Here is a 27,100-nt window from a genome sequence, read left to right on the forward strand (position 1 = left end):
GTGCTGGGCACTGTCCTAGGTGCTGGTCATCCGGCCCCGCCCAGACAAGTAGGCTGTGTGGGCAGGGGGAGGGTCCCTGGGCCCTGGTGTCCCAAGTAGGCTCTTCTGATGAGTAGGAGAGTCCCGTAGAGTGTGTGGACCCCCTTTGCTCAGCCGCACCTGATGCCCACACGTGCTGAGGGTCCCCTGTGTCCTCCGTGAACTCAGTGCTGTATTTCCTCTTCAGTCCCGTTTCCTCACGTGAATTCAGTGCAGGCCATTCACAGTACACTGTATTTCCTCTTCTTTTTTTTTTTTTTGAGACAGATTCTCGCTCTGTCACCCAGGCTAGAGTGCAGTGACACAATCTCAGCTCACTGCAAAGTCTGCCTCCTGGGTTCACACCATTCTGCCTCAGCCTCCCGAGTAGCTGGGACTACAGGCGCCCGCCACCACGCCTGGCTAATTTTTTTATATTTTTAGTAGAGACAGGGTTTCACCGTGTTAGCCAGGATGGTCTCGATCTCCTGACCTCGTGATCCGCCTGCCTCGGCCTCCTGAAGTGCTGGGATTACAGGCGTGAGCCACCACGCCCGGCCTGTATTTCCTCTTCTTAACTTGGGTGTGAGGTGAGCCTCTGTAATAGGAAGGAAATTCGTGAAAAATGATAAAAGAGGGAAAAGCATATGAAAGGGTTATATCTGGAAAGAATCGGAATTGGAGGCTCTGGGCACGCAGTGACAGTGCAGATGCGCCCCTTTACTCCCAGGAACACTTCGGGCACTTAGGCAAGGCAGAAAATGTCCAAGCAGGTCCCGACAACATTCATTCTCGTGCCTTTCGTAACATTTAAATGTTCATGAAAACATCGCCAAACAAGCTGATAATTACCATCATTTTCGAATTGTTCAGAACCATGAAGAATAAAGAAGCATCATTTAAAATCTCGAAAAATACTGAACAAAGAATACTAAGATAATTGCAGGCTGCCGTGTAGCAGTTCAAGATGTTCATGGTCCGAGTTCCCCTTCTCTGAGGCTGTCGGGAGGAGGTTCTATTTGAATGAAGGTCAGGCAGGGGGTGCCCCCACACACTCTGCTTAGCCCTAGACGGGACCCCAGGCTGCTCTACGCAGAGCTCAGCAGGAGCTGCAGCCCCCCAGCCCCTGCAAGCTAGGGGGCCTTGCCTGAAGCAGCACCTCGTCACCCCTGCCCGATGGCGCCTCCGCTGTGTCCCCTCATGCAGAGCAGGGTTCCAGGCTTCTCCTTGGGGCCATTGGTTCCCCCAACCTTGGGACAGACCCAAGAGGAGGCTGTCGAGCTTGGGCAAGCCTGGCGCCCGGAAGGGACAAGGTGCCAGGGGCGCCAGGCACCGGGGCTCAGTGTCCTCTTTTGAGAAGGTACAGGTGTGGAAGGCCCTGCCTGTCCTCTCCGCTGGCCCCTCGGTGTGGCCTGGGCCTGACGCTCTGTTCCCGCCTGCAGAGAGCATACTGCGGTCAGTGCAGCGAGAGGATATGGGGCCTCGCGAGGCAAGGCTACAGGTGCATCAACTGCAAACTGCTGGTCCATAAGCGCTGCCACGGCCTCGTCCCACTGACCTGCAGGAAGCATATGGTGAGTGGCAGGGCTGGGGAGGCCCTGGGGGGCGCGGGCGGGGTCGGGGCGTGGCAGCCAGCCCATTGTCCAAGCAGACCTTGGTGACCCTGGGTTCTTCAAGAGGGGCCGTGGTGCTGTCCTACCTCTGAGCTGCAGCGTGAGACTCAGGTGGCAGTCTCGGGTAGGACCTGTCTTCCTGAGCCCCCACAAGCCCCCGGCACGCTCTGCTCATTGGGGCATGAGGTTCAGGCAGCAGGCTCAAGTAGGACCTTTCATGCTCTGCTCAGTGGGTCGGAGGTAAGGTTCATTCATACCCCAGTCTTGAAACAACTCTTAAGGACTGTGGAGGTGAAAGCCAGGTCTGACCTAGTAGCATTGGGCACACTGAGGCTCCAGACATCTGGAGCCTCTCCCTGGCATCCCCCCGGGAAGCCATGCCCAGCCTGTGATGAGGGTGGCACCTTCCCTCCACCATCCCCGAGTGCTTGGACTTGAAGCATCCAGGCCTTTTGGGGCCTTACTGACTTTTCCTTATTGAAGGCTGCCTCTGGCATTTCCGTGTGGCCCCCTGCGTCTCACTGAACCACAGGGGCGAGCCTGGACTGAACGTTCAACTCCCTGGGCCCCGCTACAGCGTGCAGTGGGTGTGTCTGGGGAGGGTGGCTCGTCTGCATCTTGCTGTGGTGTGGGAGGAAAGGCGCCTGTGGCAGTGACGTGCCCTCTCCTCTATTATGGGATAAAGACAGAGTCTGGATCAGGGTGTCACCCCAGGATCACCAGCCACAGGGATGAGGGGCCACCCAGGCTGGTGCATGCATTGGCACAGTCCTTCCAGAGGTCCTTCAGCTGCATCTGCCAAAAAGCCTGTAATGCCCTTTGACCCCATAGGTCCACTTTAGTGTAAGCAAATGAGACTGGCCCCAGAAATGTAGTCAGCTAGAGGCGGAGGGAGGCCAGAGCCTGCCACTCAACTGACCACCAGTACTGGCGGCTCCATTATGATGCATCTGCAGGTGGAACCCAGAGGCCCTTAGAATGGCCCCCTGATGCTTGGTTGCTGACAGGGTGCAGCTTTGGGACAGGGGAGATGACCAAGCATTGTGTAAAATATCCCATTGTATAAAGCACTTGGTGGAAAGGTCATGGCCTACAGTACTGAGTGGCCACCTCTGTCTGCAGAATCATAGGTAATGTTTATGTTCTTTATCTAATTCAGTAAAATAGCATAACAATTAGATTTTTATATACTATATTACAGTATACCCATTGTAATGTGTAAATATGTAAGTCATAAATAGTCTCGAAATGGCCAGGTGCAGAGGCTCACACCTGTAATCCCAATGCTTTGGGAGGCCAAGGTGGGAGGATCACTTGAGGCCAGGAGTTCAAGACCAGCCTGAGCAATATGGTGAGACCCCATCTCTCCAAAAAAAAACACAAAAATTAGCCGGGCATGGTGATGTGCACCTGTAGTGCCAGCTACTCTGGAAGCTGAGGCGGGAGGATTGTTCGAGCTCAGGAGGTTGAAGCTGCAGTGAGCCGTGATCGCGCCACTGCCCTCCAGCCTGGATGATGACAAACTGTGACCCTGTCTGTAAAAAAAATGTTCTTAATTCTAAAAAGTCACAAAGTATTTACAGAAGCTACATTGTAACACCTGCTCCAGCACTTGGTCATGCTGCCATCTCTCTGTCTCTCCGGCAGGATTCTGTCATGCCTTCCCAAGAGCCTCCAGTAGACGACAAGAACGAGGACGCCGACCTTCCTTCCGAGGAGACAGATGGAAGTAGGCGCTGCTTTCTTCCAGCCGGGTGGAGCCTGGGCATCACTTCACCCTGCTCACCTCTGCCTTCTGGCCACAAGTCCTTTCTCAGTCCCATCTGCTCTGCAGGGGTCATTGTCTTCAAGCCTGGCCACCCTTCCGTGGGGCTGGGGACGAGGCTCTCCAGGGCCTCCTTTCAATCCCCGGCAGAGATGAGCAGGGCGAGCTGGCCCTCCCTGGAGGCTGCTGGGCAGGGATGCCTCCATGAAGCACTGCTGTGGGAGCCCAGGGGTACAGAGCCTCTTCCTCTAACCAGCTCCCAGAGTTCTCAAAGGCACTTAGTGCAGCGGCCACCACGGTCGGACACCTCCCACAATCTGGCTGCTGCACAGAGCTGAGCCCTATCTGGGGAAAGCCTGGCTAGGTGGCTGCTGCACACACAGCGTGGCAGTGGCATGGTTCTTGGATTTTTGTGAGGTTTTGTTTGTGGGGAAGGACTTATTTTATTGCTAAGAAGCATTCAGAGAGAGATCTCAAACACCAGTTGGACTTACAGCCCAGCTCTGAACCTCCCCACCTGCACCTCTGCATGGGGGTGTGAGAGCCTCACTTTCACTTGATGCGTGTGAGTTCTGTCTCATTGGGAGCCCTGGAAGGACGATATGAGACCACAGAACATAAAGCACTTAGTTCACACAGTGCCTCACGCAAAAGAGATGCCTCACAAACAACTGCCTGCCCACCTGCTCCTCCACCCACCTATCCTCTATACAGATATTCATCCGTACATCATCCATTCACCCACCTAGCCAACCAACCAGCCCTCATCCAGCCACCCAGCCATCCTCCACCCAGCCATCCTCCACCCACCCATTCTCCATCCATCCACCACCTATCCATCTATCTGCGCTCCATCCATCCATCTTGTTACCAGCCAGCCAGCCAGCCATCCTCCATCCACCCATCCTCCAGCTATCTCTCTTCCACCCATCTACCTATCCATCTTCTATCCATCCATCTCGTCATCCAGCCAGCCAGCCATCCTCCACCCACCCATCCTCCAGCTATCTTCCATTCATTCATCTATTGTCCACTGACCTCTCCATCTATCGATGTATCTGTTTTCCACCGACCTCTCCATCTATCCTTCTATCGATTGTCCACTAACCTCTCCATCCATCCATCTGTTGTCCACTGACCTCTCCATCTATCCATCTATCTGTTGTCCACTGACGTCTCCATCTATCCATCCATCTATTGTCCACTGATGTCTCCATCTATCCATCCATCTATTGTCCACTGACCTCTCCAACTATCCATCCATCTATTGTCCACTGACCTCTCCATCTATCCATCCATCTGTTGTCCACTGACGTCTCCAACTATCCATCCATCTATTGTCCACTGACCTCTCCATCTATCCATCCATCTGTTGTCCACTGACATCTCCATCTATCCATCTATCTGTTGTCCACTGACCTCTCCACCCATCTGTCTATTGTCCACTGACCTCTCCATCTTTCTGTCTATTGTCCACTGACCTCTCTATCCATCTATCTATTGTCCACTGACCTCTCCATTCATCTATCTGTTGTCCACTGACGTCTCCATCTATCCATCTGTTGTCCACTGACCTCTCCATCTATCCATCTTCCATCCAGGCCTCCATTCATCCCCCATCTAGTCATCCTCCATCCATCAACCAGACATCCACTCCTGCCCCCACCCACCCATTCACTAGACACCAAAATCTGGTGATGAATTATTTGCAGATGGTCCCCTGGGGACATATGTCACAAATGTACATCCCCAGGTCCCATGGTCAGAGTCGGCAGGTCTGAGTGGGGCCCAGGAAACTGCATTTTCAAAAGACTCTAAATTAGAATCAGACATGACTGCTGTGTAGATTCGCCCTTCACTGTCACCCTGCAGAGGAGCAAGGTCCACAGGGTCGCTGTGTTCCCAGTGTGTTCCTGACGACACCGTAACGCCCCTTCCTTCCTCCCTCTCTCGCCAGTTGCTTACATTTCCTCATCCCGGAAACATGACAGCATTAAAGACGACTCCGAGGTGAGTGTGTGGAGCAGCTTGCTACTGTTACCGACGTCCTCTTGAAAGTCTGTGAGCCTATCTCTGGGGCAGTCATGGAAATCTAGATGTGAAATAGACACGGTCCAGGATGTTGCTAACTAATCTTCACGGGTGTGGATGTCTAGAAGGAAGTCCTTATTCTTGGGTCTTACTTCAGGCACGTCCTTGATGAATCCCTGGAGGTACCTGTCCCCACAGGTGGTCTGGGGACCACACCCTGCAGGGGAAGCTGTGCCCCACGTCCTCTCCACCCAGGTGGTACAGTGGCCCAGGGGCTGGCTTTTGAGCTGCAATTTTTATCAAGTTGTGTCTGCACCATACCTTCCTTTCGTTGCCTCATTTGGCCATCCTGGCAAACCCTCTGAAGCCCTTTCATGTCCTTCCCCAACTTGAGCCAAGAGGCTCAACTGAGCCTCACGTCTGTGGCCAGCTCTGCACCATAAACCCTGAGAAGGGAACAGAAGAGCTTGCTGCGTTCTTAGCCTCTGCTCGTAAAACCCAAGGAGGGGCTGCACTGGCGAAGCCCACACCTTTCCAGAGTACCAACAAATGTCACCCTCACAACTCGTGCTCCTTCCTGGCCATCCTGTGTCTGGAGGGAGGCCGGGGCACTTAGAAAGCAGAATCCAAGGCTGGGCATGGTGGCTCACACCTCCAGTCCCAGCATTTTGGGAGGCTGGGCACATCGCTTGAGTCCAGGAGCTCGAGAACAGCCTGGGCAGCATAGCGAAACCCTGTTCCTACAAAAATAAATACAAAATAATTAGCTGGGCATGGTGGCATGGGCCTGTGGTCCCAGCTGCTTGGGAGGCTGAGGTGGGAGGATTGCCTGAGCCTGGGAGGCGGAGGCTGCAGTGAGCCGAGATCGCACCACTGCACTCCAGCCTAGGCGACAGAGGAAGAGTCTGTCTCAAAAAAAAGCAGAGTCCGGCTGGGTGCGGTGGCTCACGCCTGTAATCCCAGCACTTGGGAGGCTGAGGCGGGCAGATCACAAGGTCAGGAGATCGAGACCGTCCTGGCTAATACGGTGAAACCCCATCTCTACTAAAAATACAAAATTTTAAAAAGCCGAGCGTGGTGGTGGGTGCCTGTAGTCCCAGCTACTCAGGAGGCTGAGGCAGGAGAATGGCGTGAACCCGGGAGGTAGAGCTTGTAGTGAGCCAAGATCACGCCACTGCACTCCAGCCTGGGCGACAGAGCCAGACTCCGTTTCAAAAAAAAAAAAAGCAGAATCCATTTTGCTGCATAGAACAGCACCTCCCAGTGAACTACCTCCTCCTCCCCGACATCCTTGCCAGGTGTAGCTTGCGGGAGGCAGAGGCTTCTGTTCTTCCTCGGAGTGCCTTTCTTCTGTGTATTTCTAATAATTATTTCTAATAATGTGTGCTTGCCGGTTTGGGAGCTCTTGGCAGGCATTAGCTACATTTGCTTTACCTTCCCTCCCCGAGGGAGGGCCCTGATCAGGAAGGATGGGCCCAGGCCCTGGGCCGCATGTCCCTGTGGCCACCTCTTCAGCCCCACTGATAGGGCTGAGAGCCTGGGGTCCCTCCCACCTGCAGCTGTGACCAGAGCCATGGTCTGTGGAGCGAACAGCTTCTGGCTTTCTAGCACCTTCCTCGGAAGCACACAGCCTTAAGTTCTCACCTTTCGTGTCCCAGTTCAGATGGGAGTTTGGGGGTGGGATCTGTGGGACGCAGAACTGAGACTCGAATCGTGAGGCTCTGGGCTCTGAGGAGCAGATCTCTGTTGGGACCACATGAGTGATGCGTGGTCCTCTGAGTCTCCCGGGAACCCCCCTCACTTTCTGGGGTCTTGTTCTCCCTCCCTAGGACCTTAAGCCAGTTATCGATGGGATGGATGGAATCAAAATCTCTCAGGGGCTTGGGCTGCAGGACTTCGACCTAATCAGAGTCATTGGGCGCGGGAGCTACGCCAAGGTTCTGCTGGTGCGGTTGAAGAAGAATGACCAAATTTACGCCATGAAAGTGGTGAAGAAAGAGCTGGTGCACGATGACGAGGTAGGTGCCACTTCTCATGGGTCCCGGGGTCCCAGGAACGCACTGCCCTGGGGCCACCTCCTTGGGAAGAGGGCATTAGAAGGCCATATAGGTGCCACTTCTCGTGGGGCCTGGGGCCCTGGGAACGCGCTGCCCTGGGACCACCTCTGGGCTTTAGCAGAATTAATCCATGCACGAGAGACCTAGCCTCATATTGACGGAGTTTGTGCAAAATCAGTAGTCATGCATCGCGTAACAACCAGGATGTGTTCTGGAAAGTGCCTGGTTAGGTGATGGCACTGTTGTGTGAACGTCACAGTGTGCACTCCACAAACCCAAACAGCGCAGCCAACTCCACGGCCAAGATGCACAGTGCAGCTCCTGCTCCCAGGTTGCAAGCCCGTATGGCTGTCAGTGCACTGCACACTGCAGGCAGTGAGGGGACCACCACGAGAGCACTTATATATCTAAGCTTAGAAAAGGTAAAGATGGGTATCGTGGTCTCCGCAACCTTCGCATGTATGGCCAACCACTGATACGTTGACTTCTAGCAGACTGCGGTTGAGTTTGAGGACGTCATCACCCTTGTTAGGAAATCTCTAGGGTTGAGCTGAACTGGACGGGTGATGGGGTGGGACAGGAAGCTGCCCATAGGCACTGCCCTGCTCCGTCCTGCACAAGGCCCCAGCTTTGCAGGACGTGCTGAGCTGCCGTTGGCTCTGTGTAGCAGATCTTCCCACACCAGCTGTTTCTGGGGGAGAAGTTTATTGATTATAGGATCAATGGTTTATTTGTTGAAAAATTTTTTTTTTTTTTTGGAAACAGTCTGACTCTGTCACCTAGACTGGAGTGGCTTGATCACAGCCCACTGTAGCCTCAAACTCCCCAGCTCAAGTGATCCTCCCACTTCAGCCTCTGGAGTGTTGGGACTACAGGCATGAGCCACCACCCCCAGCTGTATAATTTTTGTATTTTTTGTAGAGGCAGCATCTCACTCTGTTACCCAGGCTGGAGGGCAGAGCACGATCACGGCTCACCTCCTGCAGCCTCCACCTCCTCCTGCAGCCTCCACCTCCTGCTGGGCTGAGGTGATCCTCCTACCTCAGCCTCCAGAGGCACCAGGACTACAGGCATGCACCACCATGCCCGGCTATTTTTTGTGTTTTTTTGTAGAGACGGGGTTCCACTATGTTGCCCAGGCTGGTCTCGAATTCCTGCGCTCATGCACTCTGCCCCCCTCAGCCTGCTAGAGTGCTGGGATTACAGGCATGAGTCACTACGCCTGGCCTGTTTGTTGAAATCTTAATTCTGACTTCATAGACCTTTTTCTTTTAATTATAGTAAAATACACATGACATGGAATTTGCCATTCTAAAGTGTACAGTTAGGGCCGGGCGCGGTGGCTCACACCTATAATCCCAGCACTTTGGGAGGCTGAGACAGGTGGATTACCTGAGGTCAGGAGTTCAAGACCAGCCTGACCAATATGGTGAAACCCCAACTCTACTAAAAATACAAAAATTAGCCAAGTGTGGTAGCGCACACCTCTAATCCCAGCTACTCAGAGGCTGAGACAGGAGAATCGCTTGAACCGGGGAGGCGGAGATTGCGGTGAGCCGAGATCACGCTACTGCACTCCAGCCTGCACGACCAAATGAGACTCTGTCTTAAAAAAAAATAAAATATACAAATAAAGTGTACAGTTAGGCGGCTTTTAGCATATTGAGATGCAGAGTTGGGTAGCTATCACCTCTCTGATTCCAGAACATTTTCCTCACCCCAAAAGGAGACCCCATACCCACTCCCTGCTTCTGCTCTGCCTCAGCCCCAGTGGCCTCCAATCTGCCTTCTTCCTCTGCGGACTTCCATCTTTTGCACGCTTGACAGAACGGAGTTGTGTGTGAGCTTTTGGTGTCTGGCTTCTCCAGGATCCGTTTATGTGGCCGCTCGCTCAGGCCTTCCTCTCTCTGCCTGGCTGAGTAATGTTCCGTTGTCCAGTGGAGGCCCCATGTTTGTGTGTGCATCTGCCAAGGGGCATTATAGTGTTCCCACCTCGGCTGTTGTGAGTGGTGCCACTGTGAAGGTTTGCGTACAAGAGTCTGTTTGAGTCTATTGCCAGTTCTTTTGAGTGCAAACCTAGCAGTAGAGTTGCTAGGTCACGTGGTAGTTCTCTGTTCAACTGATGGAGACCTGCCAGGCTGCTTCCCACGCAGCCGTGCCATTTCACCTTTCCGCCAGCAACACACGGGGCCGTTTCTGCAGGTCCTCAGCAACACATGTTATTTTGATGATCACCATCCTAGCAAGTGTGCAGCTATGGCTTTGACTTCCATTTCTCTGATGACTGACAGTGTTTAGCATCTTTCATGCACTTGTTGGCTTCTGGTATTTTTGGCCTTTTGCTTTCATTCCTGAATGCAGGTTCCGTCTCTCAGGAGTAGATAAAAGGCCGACATGTGGGTGGCAGTAATGCTGTTGTCACCAAGTGCTGCTAGCACAGAAGGCCACTGGCTGCTCATCGAGCCCCGATGGGCTACAGAGGGGGTCCCTCCTCGCCAGCCATGCTCGGGGCTGGGAGGGCAGAGCTGGGGCTGGGGCTGAGCCTCTACTGCCTCCCAGCAGGGCGTGATCTGTGCAGTGCACAGGCTGTCCAGCTGGCCCCTCATCCCTGGGTGCAGAACTCACAAGTGGGTGGCAGCGTCCATGCCCTGCGCCGAGGAACAGAGGCCCTGAGAGGTGTGGTGCCCTGCTGATGGCCCCACTGCTGGCCAGCGGCAGCACAAGAGGAGTCCAACCCCCTTTGCAGCACGCCCCGGCCAGCTGGAAAGTTAATGACACGTATGAGAGCAAGTTTGCGGGACCCCAAGAAAAGACATTTGGAAGAGTCACTGCTGCAGTTTTGTTCTGTCTTGAAATCATCCTCTGTGAGCCAGGATGCCGAGGTGTGGACTCTGGGGTTGTCTTTCGAGAAGAGCCTGATTCCAGGAGTTGTTGAATGCTTGGATGTTTTCTAGAAATTTCTTTCTCCCCACAAAGAGACTGCACTCTCTGGGGCCAGGCTTGCCTCTCGTTCCCCCGGGAGTCACTGGCAAGCCCCTTCCCACCGATTCTGCACCACCGGCCCCATGCAGGGCCTTGAACTCAGCACTGCTGTCTCCAGGAGGTTCCACTTGGTTTGCGTGCTGAGTGATATGTGGGTCATGATGCCAACGCCGACGTCCCTGCAGTGCCGTGGTGGGTCATGATGCCAACGCCGACGTCCCTGCGGGGCCACAGTGGGTCATGATGCCAATGCCAACGTCCCTGTGGGGCCGCGGTGGGTCATGATGCCAATGCCAACGTCCCTGCGGTGCCACAGTGGGTCATGATGCCAATGCCAACATCCCTGCGGGGCCGCGGTGGGTCATGATGCCAATGCCAACGTCCCTGTGGGGCCGCAGTGGGTCATGATGCCAACGCTGACGTCCCTGCGGGGCCACAGTGGGTGGGTACTGCTGGTGAGGGCCACTGGGGGACGGGTGGTGGCAGGTGAGGGGTGGAGAAGTCACCGCTGACCCACTAGGTTTTCAGCCACTGCAGGTGGGAGGAGATGCGGGCTGGCAAGGAGCTTGGCTTGTGGCCTGGGCTGGCGTGAGATACCCGGCACACATGTTGAGCAGCCATCGGGGGGCAGGTCTGCAGCACAGGGAGAGGCCGGGCTGGGAGCTCTCGGCGTGGAAAGATGGGACTCGAAGCCACTCCATCGGATCCGCCTCCAAAGAGTAGGGAGGGTGGCCGAGGACCAAGCCTGGAGGAGGAGGGCGCTGAGGAGGAATGACACAGTCTCAGAGGCTAAATAGATACTAATGGTTTGTTGATTTGTTTCCACAAAACTTCCAGGGGTGGGGGCAGGCAACACAGTAAGACTCTGCCTCTACAAAAAATAAAATTGCTGAGTGTGGCGTGTATCTGTGGTCCCAGCTCCTCTGGAGACTGAGGTGGGAGGATCGCTGGAGCTCCAGAGGTCGAGGCTGCAGTGAGCAGTAATCGCACCCCTGCACTCCAGCCTATTTTGATGCATTTCTTTCACTGTCATTTTTCTAACCCCGAAGACAAGGGGTTGACCTAGGAAGGCTTGAGAGCTTTGTCCAGCTCTACTTTCTGGGGTCAAGATGAGACCAAGCTGTTGGATCTTTGTGACTCTAAAGTTGACTTTGACCTTGCAGCATTTTGCTGAACTGCAGCATGAATTGGGAGGGTGACAGCCCTGTGGCTGGAGCTAGTGCTCTGGCGATGGGTGTGGGGCTGGAGCTAGTGCTCTGGCGATGGGTGTGGGCTTATCACTCAGTAGCACTGGGACCTTGGGGAATCTGCTTAGCCCTCCACCTCCGTTTCCTTGTGTCCTAACTGGAGATAATAATACCTGCCTCCCGGAACCGTTAGGGCAAAGCCTGGAGGCCAGAGGCCAGTGTACCACCAGAGGCCAGCATACAACCAGAGCTCGTAGCTTTGGTGATCGTGGTGAAGATGGTGGTGATGATTATGGTGGTGATGGTTATGACGGTGATGGTGGTGATGATGGTAACGATGATGGTGATGATGGTGGTGATGGTGATGATGGTGATATAGTAGTGGTGATGACGTGATGGTGGTGGTGATGATGAAGATGTTGATGACGGTGGTGATGATGGTGATGACTGTGATGGTGGTGGTGGTGTTGACATTGAGGATGACGGTGGTGGTGATGATGATGGTAGTGGTGATGACAACGGTGGTGGTGATGACAGTAGTGATGTTGGTGATGAAAGTGGTGATGATGGAGATGGTGATGACGGTGATGATGGCAGTGGTGATGACAATGACAGTTGTGATGGTGATGACGGTGGTGGTGATGGTGATGATGACAGTGGTGATGACGGTGATGGTGATAGCGACAGTGATAGTGGTGGGGGTAATTGTGACAATGGTGATGGTGGTGGTGATGATGGTGATGACAGTGATGATGCAGATGGTCATGACAGTGGTGGTGATGATGACAGTGACGGTGATGATGACAATGGTGGTGAAGGTGATGGTGACAGCAACAATGATGATGATGGTAGGGTGGAGGTGGGATGGATGGTGACAGTGATGATGATGGTGATGGTGATGGTGATGGTGACAGCAACAATGATGATGGTGGGGTGGAGGTGGGATGGATGGTGACAGTTATGGTGATGGTGATGGTGACAGTGACGATGATGGTGGGGGTGGGGGTGGGGTGTATGGTGACAGTGGTGTGACGGTGGTGGTGATGGTGACAGTGACAATGATGATAGTGGTGGTGGTGGTGGTAGAGGTGGGGTGGATGGTGACAATGGTGGTGATGCAGTCTAATGGGCGTTTTCTTTTCCTCTCTGCATTGTCTTCCTGAAAGCAGAGGAAAGAGACTCCTTTCTTGCCTCCCCCTTGCCCAGGATGCCTGTGAGGAGCATTCAGGAGCCTCATTACCACTCCCTGGTTTCTATTTCAGGATGTTGACTGGGTACAGACAGAGAAGCACGTGTTTGAGCAGGCATCCAGCAACCCCTTCCTGGTCGGATTACACTCCTGCTTCCAGACGACAAGTCGGTAAGAAAAAGAAGGGTGTTTCTGATATTCTGCAGATTTCAGATTTGAACTGCACAGAAGCTAAGTCTGGTGTGATGTGTCAACTGTCACCTGTAAGGTTCTCCCAGTTGCTGTATGGGTGTTTTCAGGCCAGCAGACTCTCTTTGTTATTCTCCTTGGTTGGTGTCATATTAAGTACATTTCATGATCTGAACTTAAGTTATTTAATTCCGCTTACAAAATACTTACTGGAGGTATCCCACTGAGTGCAGGCATTGGGTCAGGTGCTGGGGCTACAAAAGTAAGCAAAAGAGGTGGATTTCTGTGCTTATTAAAATATGTACAGCTTCACCTTCAAGCTTTATATATATTGGAATTCTATGGCTTTGAATACGTTTGAAAGCTGGTGATCTAGGATATTAAACGTATGCTCTATTTAAAATTTGGGGGCCGGTTGACTTGGACCTATCTGATTTGTTTATTTGAAGAGTTATTGAGTATGTTCTGCATTGAGTCCTCAAGACCATCCCCAGGTTCAATGATTGGCTAGGAGGACTCCTGGGATCAGTCATACAGCCGCACTGGGGGCCACAGCTGGCATACTGCACTGGGGAGATAAAGGAGACTTGGCCAAGGAAAAAGGCACATGGGGAAAATTCCAGAAGAAACCAGTCACGAGCTCCCAAGAGCCCTCTCCCACCACAGCCTCCTAAAGTGCTGGGATTACAGGTGTCCACCACTCTGCCTGGCGGTCATGCAGAAGCATGTTATATCCGTGTAGGGAACTGTTTGCAGTTCACGTTCCCAGCCCCAGCTCCGGGCCAGCTTTGCGGGCCAGGCTTCCTAAGCACAGCGGTCCCAGGCCCTGGGTGCGACCCTCTGCTGCTCGGTTCTTAGCTGTACGTCTGGCGACTTGCGCTCCTCCGCTGCACACTCGGCTCTCCTGACTGCAGGGTCCTGTTCTTGCCTGTGCTTGGCAGCCACCTGTCTGTCTGTCGGAAGAGCCGGTGTGACCTGGCCATTCCCTGACCTGCTCTACCTGCGGTGCCGCCCTGGTCAAGGGTTCGTGTTTTCTGGCTGCTTCCACCTCCTCAGTGTGTTTCAGGGTCCCCCACCCTCCCCACCTGACCCCAGGGCTCCCCAGTGTTGGCTTCCCCATGTTGGGCCTGAGCCATATTTGAGAAACAGATCTGAAGTGTCTTTCTCCTGCCTCAAAGCTCCTCTGATTCCTCCCTAGTTGCTTCTGGGGTAAATTCCAAGCTTCCTGTGCATGTGGACGAGGCTTGTGGTGACCAGGCCCCAGTGCCCCATCGTGTGCTTCAGCGTGGCGCTCCCACCCGCGCTGCCTGCGCCTGATGGTTCTGTCCCCTTTCCTCCCACTCCCCCGCTTCCCAGAGCGAGTCAGTGCCTCCCTTTGCCTCCCTTTGTGCGTTCCCATCGTGCTTTTCCAGGCCTCTTTCTGCCGTGACTGCCATCCCTTGCGATTTCAGAATACGCCCAGGGCAAGGCAGCCTGGTCCCCCCCACACTTCCTGAATGGTGAGGTTCCAAGAAGGGTTTTGTTTTGCTTTGGTTCGTTTTCATATGTGAACTTGTAGGGATGTAGATGTAAAAGGGGTCCGATATCCCACCCTCACTTCCCCGAGTGGCCCAAAGCTCAGCCCCTTCTGCACTTGTGTCTTTGGACTCTTCTCTCAAGTCACAGGTTCCCAGATGTGTAAACCCGAACTTAAAGAATTGTCATCTGTGGGGTGTCTGTGGGATCCCCGCAGTGACACCAATCACTGTCCTGTGGGAGCATTCGGCATTCACAGTTGGGAATAATTCCTATGCATGTCTGATTTTTTTGCCTTTTTCTTTTTTTTGAGACGGAGCCTTTCTCTGTCGCCCAGGCTGGAGTGCAGTGGCGCGATCTCGGCTCACTGCAACTTCCACCTCCCGGGTTCACGCCATTCTCCTGCCTCAGCCTCCTGAGTAGCTGGGACTACAGGCGCCCGCCACCACGCCCGGCTAATTTTTTGTATTTTTAGTAGAAACGGGGTGAGCTCTGGGTTGGGGGGAGGACTGGCAGCTGCCTTAGTCCAGTAGCTGGGGGGCTGTGAAAACTGCCCACAAATCCTTACCGACTGCACAGCACCAGACACCCACATGAAGCAAAGCCAACGTCGGCAAGGCAGCCACGCGTCCGGGTGGCAGAAAAGTCTGGCCTGGCCCAGGTGGGTGTGCTCGGCTTCGCCACCTCTGCTCCCTGGTCACTGGAGGTGACTACAGGTTTTATGGGGACTTTCTCTTTGTGCGTTGGTTCTGCTGGAACATCCAGCTGAGGTTTCGCGTGGGCCCCTTGCTGAGGGCCAGGTGAATGACACGCAGAACAGGACACCCCTTCGCTCTGGGCGGCCTCACAGCTCCCGGGCCATATCCAGGGGACACCTGGCCAATGAAACTGCAGAGGTTTCCACGCAAGTTTGGTTCCCATAAAGGGTCTGTGAGTGGGGAAGAATCAGAATTGCTTTCTTTCCATCCCAAATCTGGTCTTGCCTCTTCTGGCTGGCCATGTTCGTGTCCACTGGGCGGCTGCAGGGAATCCTTGAATGTTACAGTTCAACATTAGTCTCACCTCGTGTGTACAGATGGAGAGAAACAATTCATTCGCATTTTTAAGACACAATAAACACCTGCTTTATGGACAAACCATACCCCATATCTACACAGTCCACCTTTTCCAAACAGCAGCCAAAATTAAAATGAGCCATAGAGTCTCCAAAACGAGAACTCGCTTCAGTTTAAGCTATTTCAGGAAAACTGGGTAACTGGAGATTTAGCTGAAATGACTACTTTCAGCGTCCCCCGCCCCATTCAGCTGGAGTCCGAGGACACTTTCTCACTAAGGCACGCTGCTCTCAGATGGTAGGTGAGCAAACTACCCTTCAAATACGCCCATTCACTCGCTGTTCTAAAATAAAACCTTTTACCGTTTGCCACGGTTGATTATTTTACATTCATTCACACTCAGAATGTGTTTCTTTAAAAAGAACAAACAGGCCAGGCGCGGTGGCTCACACCTGTAATCCCAGCACTTTGGGAGGCCGAGACGGGCGGATCACGAGGTCAGGAGATCGAGACCACCCTGGCTAACACGATGAAACCCCGTCTCCACTAAAAATACAAAAAAAATTAGCCAGGCGTGGTTGCAGGCGCCTGTAGTCCCAGCTACTTGAGAGGCTGAGGCAGGAGAATGGCGTGAACCCGGGAGGCGGAGCTTGCAGTGAGCCGAGATCCCGCTACTGCACTCCAGCCTGGGCAACAGAGCGAGACTCCATCTCAAAAAAAAAAAAAAAAAAAAAAACACCCTTGCTTATCTGTGGAAGGGCTTCTCAGGCCGTGCCCTGACTGAGACACTTAAGTAAGTTCTTCTTGGTCAAAGTGACTTCTAGACGTGAAAAGCACTTCGCCCAGCACTGTGTGTGTGTGTCTCAATTATGCTTTGAAACCTGCCTGAAGCTCTGGAGAGGGAGACAGCTTTACAAACAGCAGAGAGTGACGTCCCTGGAACTGGTCACCAGCGTCAGGAGGCGTGGCGTGGCACCTGGGGAGGGCCCACAGGGAGCAGAGTGGGACTGCGTGGAGAGAGGGGGGCAGGCAAGGGTTGGGTCACGTAGGAGGGGCTCATGGGGGACAGGCCTTTGGGAAGGACGAGGGCAATGGTGCGTGTCAGAGAAGAGAAGCAGGCCTGAAGGTGCCAGGGGCTTTCGAAGCTGGATTTGGCCAAGAGGCCCTGGGACGCGGAGGCGCCAGGGATTCTCAGTGCATTACTGGTGTTGGGCAGGCACTCATGTGGGGAGTAGAATCTGGGCCGCAGAAGCCAGAGGGACCTGCTGGGCCTGTCATGGCCTGGAGGGAGGCCTTGGGGGTGGGGAGGAGGGGCCTGTCTCCATGTGGGGGAATCACCCCAGTTCCCAGAAGTCAGGGCAGTGCTGGCCAGACAGGCACAGGGCGGGGCCAGCCTGGACGTGGAGGACTTGGGGGTGCTGTGGCCTGGGATGGAGACACCCCCCGGGGGTGGTTGTGGTTGTGGGTGTGTGAGAAAGAGGTGAGGGTGTGACGGGGTCCGACCCTGGGGTGCTGCCTCCTCAGGGCTGCAGAAGGAGGCGCCGCCATGGGGGTGGAGGCAGTAGAGGGAAGGGCTCAGTGAGTGCCACAGCAAGGACAACCTTGGGAAGGGCAGGTGCCTATTCTTTGGGAACATGAGTCACCTCCCTTTCAAAACCCATCCGTGTGCTGGAGTCACGGGAGCTCAGAACAGAAGGAGAGATGCTGACTGACACCCGTAGGGCCCAGCGTGGGCGCAGCCGCCTCAGCCTTTGTTCTGCCGACACACGGTGACGGCTCAGCAGGCCCCTGATTTGCTCACTTTTCATCGGGGTTTCCTAAAATGGTAAAAGTGCCACGCTAAACCCTAGCACTTCTGGAGCAGGACGCTTGGGCCCGTGGTCCCCACGAGGCTGTGCACGGGAGAAGGGGCTCTTCCCAGCATCAGGGGCCTGGCAGGAGCCAGGGGCTTGGTTTGCCTTTTGCATTGTGAGGGCGTCCTGCACTCTTCGGGAACACTGTGGACAGCTGCGCATGCATCATCCCAGAGCTCTGGGCAGTGAGGGGCCCTCCGGGACCCCCAGGACATGGGCTCTGAGACACACCTGCAGCATACAGGGGGCCCTACTGTTTCCTGATTTGGTGTCGCAGGCCACACGGGGCTGTGCAGAACACGGGAGAAAGGGATGCGTTGTCTGTAGTTCTAATCGGGAGGCACCCAGCCGCTCTTAGAACAGGTCAGGGGGCAGGTGTCATTGCCATTCAGGGTCACATCAGGACCAGGGGGCCTCCACTGCAGGCTTGGAGATGATTTTGCCAGTAGTGAGCAGAGATGAGGTCATGGCGTCTCCCCTTCTCCATCCAGACCCGAACGTCCCATGCCACTGCGCCCTGCATGGTTCTCGGGATGGGCAGGGATAGGGGTGGCAGCCCTGAAGCCACCTGGGGTCTCCTTAGTTGAAGGAACTTTCAGGACCAGTCCTGAAATTGTGCCTTTGCTGCTTAACTACTAGATCACGACAGAGACCACATAAAAGAAGAGCCTCTTTCTAAACTTGTATCCCATTTTAACGTGCAGGAAAGAACTTTTGTCCGCACTCCAAAGACCCTGGACTAACCAGCGTCACCATCCAGACAGTTTTGCCTCTTGTTTTTCCTTTTCTCTTGTTTATTTTTCCATGTGGACTTTATAATCAACCCGTCTGCTTCCAGAAAGAAAAAGAAACTGGGCTTTTCTTTTCTTTTTTTTTTTTTTTTTTTGAGAAGGGGTCTTGCTCTTTCACCCAGGCTGGAGTGCAGTGGCGCAATCTTGGCTCACTGCAACCTCCGCTCCCTGGGTTCAAGCAATTCTCATGCCTCAACCCCCCGAGTAGCTGGGATTACAGGCCCCTGCCACCACACCCAGCTAATCTTCGTATTTTTAGTAGAGACAGGGTTTCACCATGTTGGCCAGGCTGGTCTCAAACTCCCGACCTCAAGTGATCCACCTGCCTGGGCCTCCCAAAGTGCTGGGATTACAGGTGTGAGCCACTGGGCCCAGCCTGAAACTGGCATTTTCATTGGGATTTGTTAAGTTTACACATTACCTGAGGCGAAATTGACATCCTTCTAGTGTTGGATCTTCCCATTCAGGAACCCGGTTTACCTTTTCATTCACTCACATCCTCTTTCAGGAGACTCTTGAAGTCTTCATGTGGTTTTTTTCACTTCCTTGTCTAATTATTATTATTATTTTTACAGATGGGGGTCTTGCTGTGTTGCTCAGTTTGGTCTCAAACTCCTGGGCTCAAGCGATTCTCCCACCTCAGCTTCCCAGAGTGCTGGCATTTCAGGCATGAGCCACGGTGCCTGGCCACTTCCTTGTTTAATTTTGTCTTGAGTGTCTCGTCTCGTTTCTGTTATAAACGATGTCTTTTTTCTTCTCTCAGAGCATCCAGCAGCAGGCAGCTTGGTCTCTGCATGGTAACTGTGAGTCCCATGGCTTCTGAGTTCTCTTCCTTGTAGTAACTTTCAGGTGGTTTTCTGGGGCTTTAGATGCAAGGGTTAACATTTGCAGGTGGTGGCCAGGCGCGGTGGCTCACGCTTGTAATCCCAGCACTTTGGGAGGCCGAGGCGGGCGGATCACGAGGTCAGGAGATCGAGACCACGGTGAAACCTCGTCTCTACTAAAAAAAAAAAAAAAAAAAAAAAACATCTGCAGTTGGGGCAGCATCACCCACCTCAGCCGCTGCACCCAGGTCGTGCCGTCTCTGTTCATCTTCCTCTCTGATGACAGTGGCCAGCACCTGCCTCACTGGGGTGACGTTGACACTGGATGGCCCTGTCCTATTCCTGACCCCAGCTGGAACACTTTGCACCAGAAGCACGGTGCTATCCTCAAGGCAGAACGGAAACATTTACCCATCTTGGGCAGACAGCATTTGCCCTGGCATGTGCAAAGGGTGTTGGGAGGGCCACAGGGGAGAGGAGAGACAGGGGCTCTGCCTGCAGCCATTGAACTGGGTTCTGGAGCCCACAGAGGAGCTGCCCCTGCCTGAGCTGTTGGAGACGGGAACAGACCCTCCCAGTTCCTGGGCCCATCATCTGGTCTCTGAGGACACCTTCTGCTGTTAAAGTCCCTGGCAGTGATACATACAGCCTCTCAGCCCCCAGGCACTGGGAGAAGGTTCTAGAAAGGCTGATCAGCTGAGAGAAGATGACCGATAACTGCATGCAGAGGTGTGACTTGTCCTATTAAGGGACTTTCCATTCATTTCTATTTTGCTATCAAGAAAAAACACTGAGGCCGGGCGCGGTGGCTCACGCCCAACACTTTGGGAGGCCAAGGCGGGTAGATCACGAGGTCAGGAGATCAAGACCATCCTGGCTAACACAGTGAAACTCCGTCTCTACTAAAAATACAAAAAAAAAAAAAAAATAGCCGGGCATGGTGGCGGGCACAGTGGCGGGCACCTGTAGTCCCAGCTACTTGAGAGGCTGAGGCAGGAGAATGGCGTAAACCCAGGAGGCGGAGCTTGCGGTGAACGGAGATTGCACCACTGCACTCCAGCTTGGGCAACAGAGCGAGACTCCGTCTCAAAAAAAAAGAAAAAAAAAGAGAAGGAAAGAACACTGCAAGTTGTTCAGAGGCCTCCTTGCCATTTGTGGAGATCATTGTTCTGATTTTTACTCCTTAGGCCCTCCTGGAATGAATGGTGTCATCATAATGTAGCTGCTGGTATTGAACCATCGTTAGATTCCTGGGGAAAACCATGCCCTGTCTTAGTGTGCTACTCTGTTAATGTGCTTCTGAATTCAATTTGCTGATATTTTATTTAGGAATTTTTTTTGTTGATATTCATATTAGTTTAGAATCTTTAGGACACAGAGCTACTGCTCCAGTGATCAAGAGAGACACAGGATGGAAACACAACTTTTGTCACCCACAGGCCTTGGGGGTGCACAACCTGCTGGGAGGCCAGGGAGCGTAAAGAGAGACAGGGACCCCTGGGCCAACCCCTTATTGGGTCCAGGGTGTTCTGCACACAGGTTTCCCATGGGAAGTTTTAACTGGTGGACTTAAAGCAAGCAGGCCTGAGCTCCGTGGGGCCACGTGTGACTGTGGAGGGACTCTGCAGTGTGGCTGCACAGTCCATGTGGGGCATGGTATCAGCAGGGCTGCAGGGAGGTCACCAGGGAGCAGTTGCATAGGGTGGGTGTCTGGGTGGGCCAGCTCGAGGAATGGGGGGATGTGGAACTGGAAACTGTCACGGCAACAGCCCTGCTTCTGGTAGGAGAAAGTTCAGCTTAGATCCAGAATGGATGCCGAGGCAGCCTAAAACGGTGAGCGTTCCCTGCACACTCTGGCGTCTGATCTCTAGCTCCCCTCTCTTGTGCAAGCTTCATTGGATTTTTAAATTTTTCTAATTTTTCAATTCCCGGGAACATTCTAAATCACGTTATTACCTCTTGGCGGGATCCTTGTGCGATTGCTGGGCCTTGGGTGTCGTGGAGGGCAGCTGTCTCGCTCTGCCCCGGCTTTCGTGATGTTGTGAGCCTTACCCTGCCGAGGCGGGGTGTTCTCACCCAGTCCCACGGCTGCACCCTGCCTTGCCTTTTCCTCTGCTCAGCTTCATCCCAGGCCGTGTCTCCTGGCTCCGGGAAGGTGAGGGGCTGCCTCCCATGCGTCCTTTCATGTTGAGGACACCCGTGTTTGCCTTTGCGTGTGAGCCCCATTGTTGCTGGGACACACTGCCCTCCAGTGCTCGAGTGCATTTCCTGGGTACTTTCTGGCATTTTATCCTCTGTGGAGAAATCCAAGGCCTGCCAGCATCCCCACCAGTAGATTTCTTTGGACGAAGTAAAATCCTTCTGTTGATTGAGCTTTACAGCCTTTCCTCATCTGCTGGCATCTTCCTCAGAGCTTTAATGTCCATCCTGCACTCCGAGTCAGGAATCTGATTTTCCAGCGTGCCCTGTAATGATGGTGCTGTCACCGCTGTGATGTCCGCTGTGAGGTGGGGACAGGACCTGAAAGTGGGGTTTCCAAGTGAGGGTTCTGGGCCCGCCCGAGTCATCTGATGTTGGGTCTGACAAGCCAGGAGCTGTGTGAGCTGGAGAACATCCCCTAACCTGTCTGTGCCTCGGCTTCCCCATCTGTAAAACGGCGAGGGCTGAACTTACTTCCTGGTGATGGGGTCAAGTGCATTAACACAGAGGGACTTGGAGACTGACGCTTACTGAGGGCCGCACCAGCGGTCAGCAAAGGTTGTCTTAAAGGGTCAGGCAGTAAATATTTCCAGCTTTGTGGGCCGTGCGGCCTCTGTGGCAACTATGCGTTCTAAAACAGAAGCAGCCTTAGACACTGTGTGAAGGGACGCGTGTGGCCGTGTTCCACCAGAACTTTCTGTACACACATGGTGGCGGCCCGCCCGGACCCATCTGGTTACTTCTTGACTCTCAGGGCAGCGTCTCCTGTGCCTCCAGGAGAGGGCTCCGGTTCCTCCCTCTGAGCCAGGCAGGCCCTTTACATTCCTGGAGGGGGTGGGGGGAGTGGCGAGGAGGGGGCAGCACCAAGGACAGGGCCCACCTCCTAGGAGGTTTTATGAGCTTCCCCCAGCACCCGGCCGTCTCCTGTCTCCTGGGGAGCTTCCCCCAGCCCCCGGCCACCCCCTAGGAGGTTTTGTGAGCTTCCAGCATCCCCCTGTGGCCACCGTCCCTCCACTTCCCACGTCTGTTGGATGGTGCCGGTTCCAGGGCAGGGTCGGGGACTGGATCCGGCTGCAGTCAGCGTCTTCCCTGGTTCCTGAGAGCTGCACTTTGTCTTTGGTTGTTGATGAATCCATTTTTGTTGGCGTTCTTCACGTTTGTGTATTTGATTAAGTATCGTGGACAGGCAGGTGCAGTGGCTCACACCTGTAATCTCAGCCCTTTGGGAGGCTGAGGCCGGAGGATCACTTGAGGCCAGGGGTTCAAGACCAGCCTGGGAAATGTCTCGAGACCCTGTCTCTACAAAAAATTTAAAAATTAGCTGGCGGTGGTGGTGCGAGCCTGTGGTCCCAGCTCCTCGGGAGGCTGAAGTGGGAGGACTACCTGAGCCTGGGAGGTCGAGGCTGTAGTGAGCCATGATCACACCACTGCACTCCAGCCTGAGTGAGATCTTGTCTCAGAAAAACAGCCCTGAGGGCACGTGTCTCGTGAGTCCCGCCTCCTGCCTCCTGCCTCCTGCCTCCCTCCTCCCTCCTGGGCTCTCCTTGCTCCTCTCCCCTTGCAAACATGGGAGGAGCATTAATGCCAGGACAGGGAGCAGGGAGGGGCATCCCCAGTACCTCCAGGCCACGACATGGCGAGTGTGACTACCAGGACACAGAGGGGCAGCTTCAGCCCACCCCCCCACCTCCGGCTGTGCTTCCCAGCGTCTCTTGGGGTCAGGACTGTGCGTGTCACTGAGGGGCTACGGGTGAAGCCACACACGCCCCCTGGCCTGGCCTTGCGCCCCTGCCTGAGAGCCTCTACGCAGGACGGCGTCTGCGGGGCACCCAAGTGGGCCGAGCCCATGTGGATTGCAGGTGCACACCACCAGCGTGAGGAGAGGAGTGGGCTCAGAGCATGCTCAGCCCTGGTCTCAGGCGTCTTGTCAGCAGTCGGCTCAGCTTGTATCACGCAGAGTAGCCTTAGAGTGAATTGACACCAGATTGTCCTGGTGGGTTTTTGCTCTGAAGAAATGTCAAAAGTAGCATTAAGGTTTTTCTGTAGACAAAAAAACCCCACCGTCATTGCAGCTTGAGCAGTTGCAAATTAAGTAAATTCCTTCCTCAGCAAGCTGCCTGGGTCCTAGGCCTCGGGCAGAGAGAAATGGCTTTCAGCGCAGTTCCCGTGATTGGCTTTTCTCTGGAGAGGAAGAGGAAGCGGCCTCCACCTCTACCTCTCTAAGTGTTTAAATGTCCCCCAAATTCTCTCAGCCTCCTGAGGCATTGTATTGATGCTTTTCTCTAGAATTCATGTATTTCTTTATTTTCTCTGGAAATGGCGTTGGCTTTGTCCCTGTCCTATGGGCCGTGATAGCTTAAAGTGAGGATGTACCCACAGAGGCCGTGGAGGCCCTTCCCGGGCACCACAGCAGCACTGTTGGGGTGAACATGGCTCCTCTCGGGGGGACGGGTGGGAGGGACCAGCACCCGTCGGGGCGTGTAACTCTTGCTGGCAAAAAATATATGGTGAAGTCACCCTAAGGGTTTTTGTGGTTTTTTGTATTTTTATTTTATTCTTTGAGACGGAGTCTTGCTCTGTCGCCCAGGCTGGAGTGCAGTGGTGCAATCTCAGCTCACTGCAGCCTCTGCCTCCTGGGTTCAGGCGATTCTCTTGCCCTCAGCCCCCCGAGTAGCTGAGATTACAGGTGCGCACCAGCAGCCCTGGGTAATTTTTGTATCTTTAGTAGAGACGGGGGTTTCACCATGTTGGCCAGGATGGTCTCGAACTCCTGACCTCAGGTGATCTGCTTGCCTCGGCCTCCCAGAATGCTGAGATTACAGGCGTGAGCCACCGAGCCCGGGCACTCTAAGGGTTTTGAATAAATTCTCTCTTAAAGTTTTCTGACCAACTCTTAGGTCGTGGGTGTCCTCCAGGGGTTGGAGGCCTTCATGGAGCTTCGTTCCCATGGGGTTGACATTACTGAACGAGTTCCTCCACGGGTGCACTGAGGACGTTCCTGCACATCGAGGGCACCCTCAAAGCTGCTCTTTCTGTCATTGCTATTTTGTTTATACCGGGTATTGGCAAACTTTTTCTTGAAGGGCCCAAGAGTAGACATTTTTGGCTTGGCGGCCACAAGGTCTCTGTTAGCAACTCCCTCTGCCACAGTGGCTGGAAAGCAGACGTAGGTAATAGACGCACCAGTGAGCGTAGCCTCATTCCAATAAAACTTTATTTACAAAACAGGCAGCAGTGGACCAGCGAGTCCCCAGGGACAAGGGCCAGGTTACCAGAGAATTTCCAAGCACATCCATTGGAGGCAGGGGAGACAACAAAAGCCAAGGAACGAGCCTTCCCCAGCCGCTCCCTTCCCCAGCCCCTCCCTAAAGGCGCGGCTTGTTCTTCAGGATGCCCGATTGGCCACGTGGACGTCTCTCCAGCTCTTCACTGGGGCTCAGGGCTCTTTCGATTTTTAGAAGTTTGTTTCTAATCAGAAACTACACAGATGATTTGCAGCCAGTTCACCTGTCCTGTGTAAACTGGCCTCTATCCTCTCTGGCTTAATTCTGGGAGCTCGTGGAGGGTGGGAGCGGGGACAGGTGCCTTGAGGCGTAACAGTGGTGGTGGTGTGGGAGCTTGCGTGGGATCGAGGGACATGAGCAGATTCGCACACACTTCCCTCCTTCACTCCCTGCTCCACGGGGGGCAGCCAGGAGCAGCCACCAGTCCGAAGCAAATAAACAATTCAGGTGCCAGAGGAGCCGCTGACCTAAAAACCCACCACAGGGTATTTCTGGGAGATTGTATGATAATTTAATTTTGAAAATTGAGTCTCATGAAATGTAGGAAAGATCTTATTAGGGGCCGGGCGCGGTGGCTCACGCCTGTAATCCCAGCACTTTGGGAGGCCGAGGTGGGCGGATCACAAGGTCAGGAGATCGAGACCACGCTGAAACCCCGTCTCTACTAAAAATACAAAAAAAAAAATTGGCCGGGCGAGGTGGCGGGCGCCTGTAGTCCCAGCTACTCAGGAGGCTGCGGCAGGAGAATGGCGTGAACCCGGGAGGCGGAGCTTGCAGTGAGCCGAGATTGCGCCACTGCACTCCAGCCTGGGTGACAGAGCGAGACTCCGTCTCAAAAAAAAAAAAAAAGATCTTATTAGGAAGAGAAACCGCATGGCCCAGTCCCTGAGACGGGAAGGGCCTGCGTGGTCCTGATGACATCCACGGATCTTTTAAAATCATACGATCACGTCTGCGAAACCGGGATGCTACTTCCCAGCTGGCCTCTCCCTGACCCCAGCTTGTCCCCTTGGAAGGCTGGCGGACTCCTCAGCCTCGAAGTGATGAAATCAGGCCTTGAGGCCACCCCACCCAGGGACCTACGGTGCTGTCCCCATGCAAGAAACCGCCTCGCTCCAGCCCCCGGCAGATCCTGTCCCAGCCCCCAGCCCTGGTCCAAGCCACCTCCACTCCCACCTGGTGACAGGCCACATCCTTCATTCCGGGGCCCACCCACACTTCCCAAGTCCGCACACAGTGGCCAAGAGCGAAGGCCGGTGAGGCCCCTGCATGACTCCCTCACCTGCCCCCTTCACGAGCGGCCCCGCAGCCCGTCCCCACCAGCCCCTCTCTGCTGCCAGGGTGGTCCTGCTGCTCTTTGTTCTTTGCAAGACAACCTGCGGGAGGGTTCGGGCCCACGAAGGCTGCTTCTGTGGGGCTTCTGTCTAAGGAGGCCGCCATCTGCCGAGGTGACTGCAGCCTCCGGCGCCTCTCTCCCTGCAGGCTGTTCCTGGTCATTGAGTACGTCAACGGCGGGGACCTGATGTTCCACATGCAGAGGCAGAGGAAGCTCCCTGAGGAGCACGCCAGGTGGGTGCGCGTGGAGGGGGCTGGGTGGATGCACGCAGAGTGGGGGACGGGTGGGTGCGCCCGGAGTGGGGGATGAGTGGGTGCACCCGGAGTGGGGGACGGGTGGGTGCGCGCGTGAAGCGGGGGACAGGTAGGTGTGCGCGGGGGGGGGTGGCCAGGTGGGTAGGTGGTGGGGCGGCCGGGTGGGTGTGCGCAGAGTGGGTATGACCGGGGGGGTGGGTGCGCGAGGAAGGGGCCGGACACTTTCTCCAGGGGTCAGGAGGGAGGTCCAGGTAGGATGGCAGAGGGCACCATGTCCCCACAGTGTGATGTCCCCTGCATTGTGACACATTCCATGTTTGCTCCGGAGTCACAACATTTGAGAGGTCTCCTGAGTTACAGTGCCTCAGACCAGTTCCCTGGGCCCCACCCCTGAAGCAGCACCAGGCCTCGTCCGAGAGAAGTGAGAGTCTCCTGGGATTGTGCTGTCTTCATGGTGGCTCTGCCCTGGTTCTGCTCTTCACCCTGTTAGTGGCACAGCATGGCCAGCGTTTACTCAGCATTTGAGTGGTCTGTTTCTAGAGTGACCTGAGAGACTCCTTCCTGCCCCTCCTTTTCATCTCTGATATCTTCGGGCCTCCCCCAGCAGCCGCGGGGCCTCCGGCATGGTTCAGGGCCTCCCCTGGCAGCCAAGGGGCCTCCAGGACCGTTTGGGGGCTTATTTCAGCTCCCTGGACCTTTCTTGTCTTCTGTAGTTTCTCTTTTTCCTCATTTCCTTACTTAAGAACGTTCTATGCAGTTTTGTGAGTCACCTTAGATTCTTTCTGGCAATAGGACAGTAGGCAATAAATCGAGAACAGTACACTTCCCACAACGCTGTTTTTAAAAACTGTGGCAAGATACACACAACATAAAAGGTAGCATTTTGGGGCATGGAGTTCAGTGGCGTTGAATGCACCCCATGCTTTGCAGCCACTGCCGGCCCCCATCTCATCTCCAG

General features: G+C 54.4%; 1 protein-coding gene across 14 annotated transcripts in view; it reads left to right on the top strand.

Moving 5' to 3' along the window:
• Positions 1 to 27,100, top strand: part of PRKCZ (protein kinase C zeta) — a 135,261-nt gene that overhangs the window by 92,607 nt on the left and 15,554 nt on the right. For all 14 annotated transcript variants that reach the window (XM_032758655.1, XM_032758656.2, XM_032758659.2 and 11 more), the window contains 6 exons: positions 1,461 to 1,592; positions 3,279 to 3,360; positions 5,354 to 5,406; positions 7,257 to 7,445; positions 12,916 to 13,013; positions 26,035 to 26,121. In XM_032758655.1, the coding sequence (XP_032614546.1) occupies positions 1,461 to 1,592; positions 3,279 to 3,360; positions 5,354 to 5,406; positions 7,257 to 7,445; positions 12,916 to 13,013; positions 26,035 to 26,121 (641 nt within the window). The remainder of the gene's footprint in view (positions 1 to 1,460; positions 1,593 to 3,278; positions 3,361 to 5,353; positions 5,407 to 7,256; positions 7,446 to 12,915; positions 13,014 to 26,034; positions 26,122 to 27,100) is intronic.

The sequence above is a fragment of the Hylobates moloch genome, unplaced genomic scaffold (genome assembly GCF_009828535.3).
Source record: "Hylobates moloch isolate HMO894 unplaced genomic scaffold, HMol_V3 SCAFFOLD_9, whole genome shotgun sequence".
Lineage (NCBI taxonomy): Eukaryota > Metazoa > Chordata > Mammalia > Primates > Hylobatidae > Hylobates > Hylobates moloch.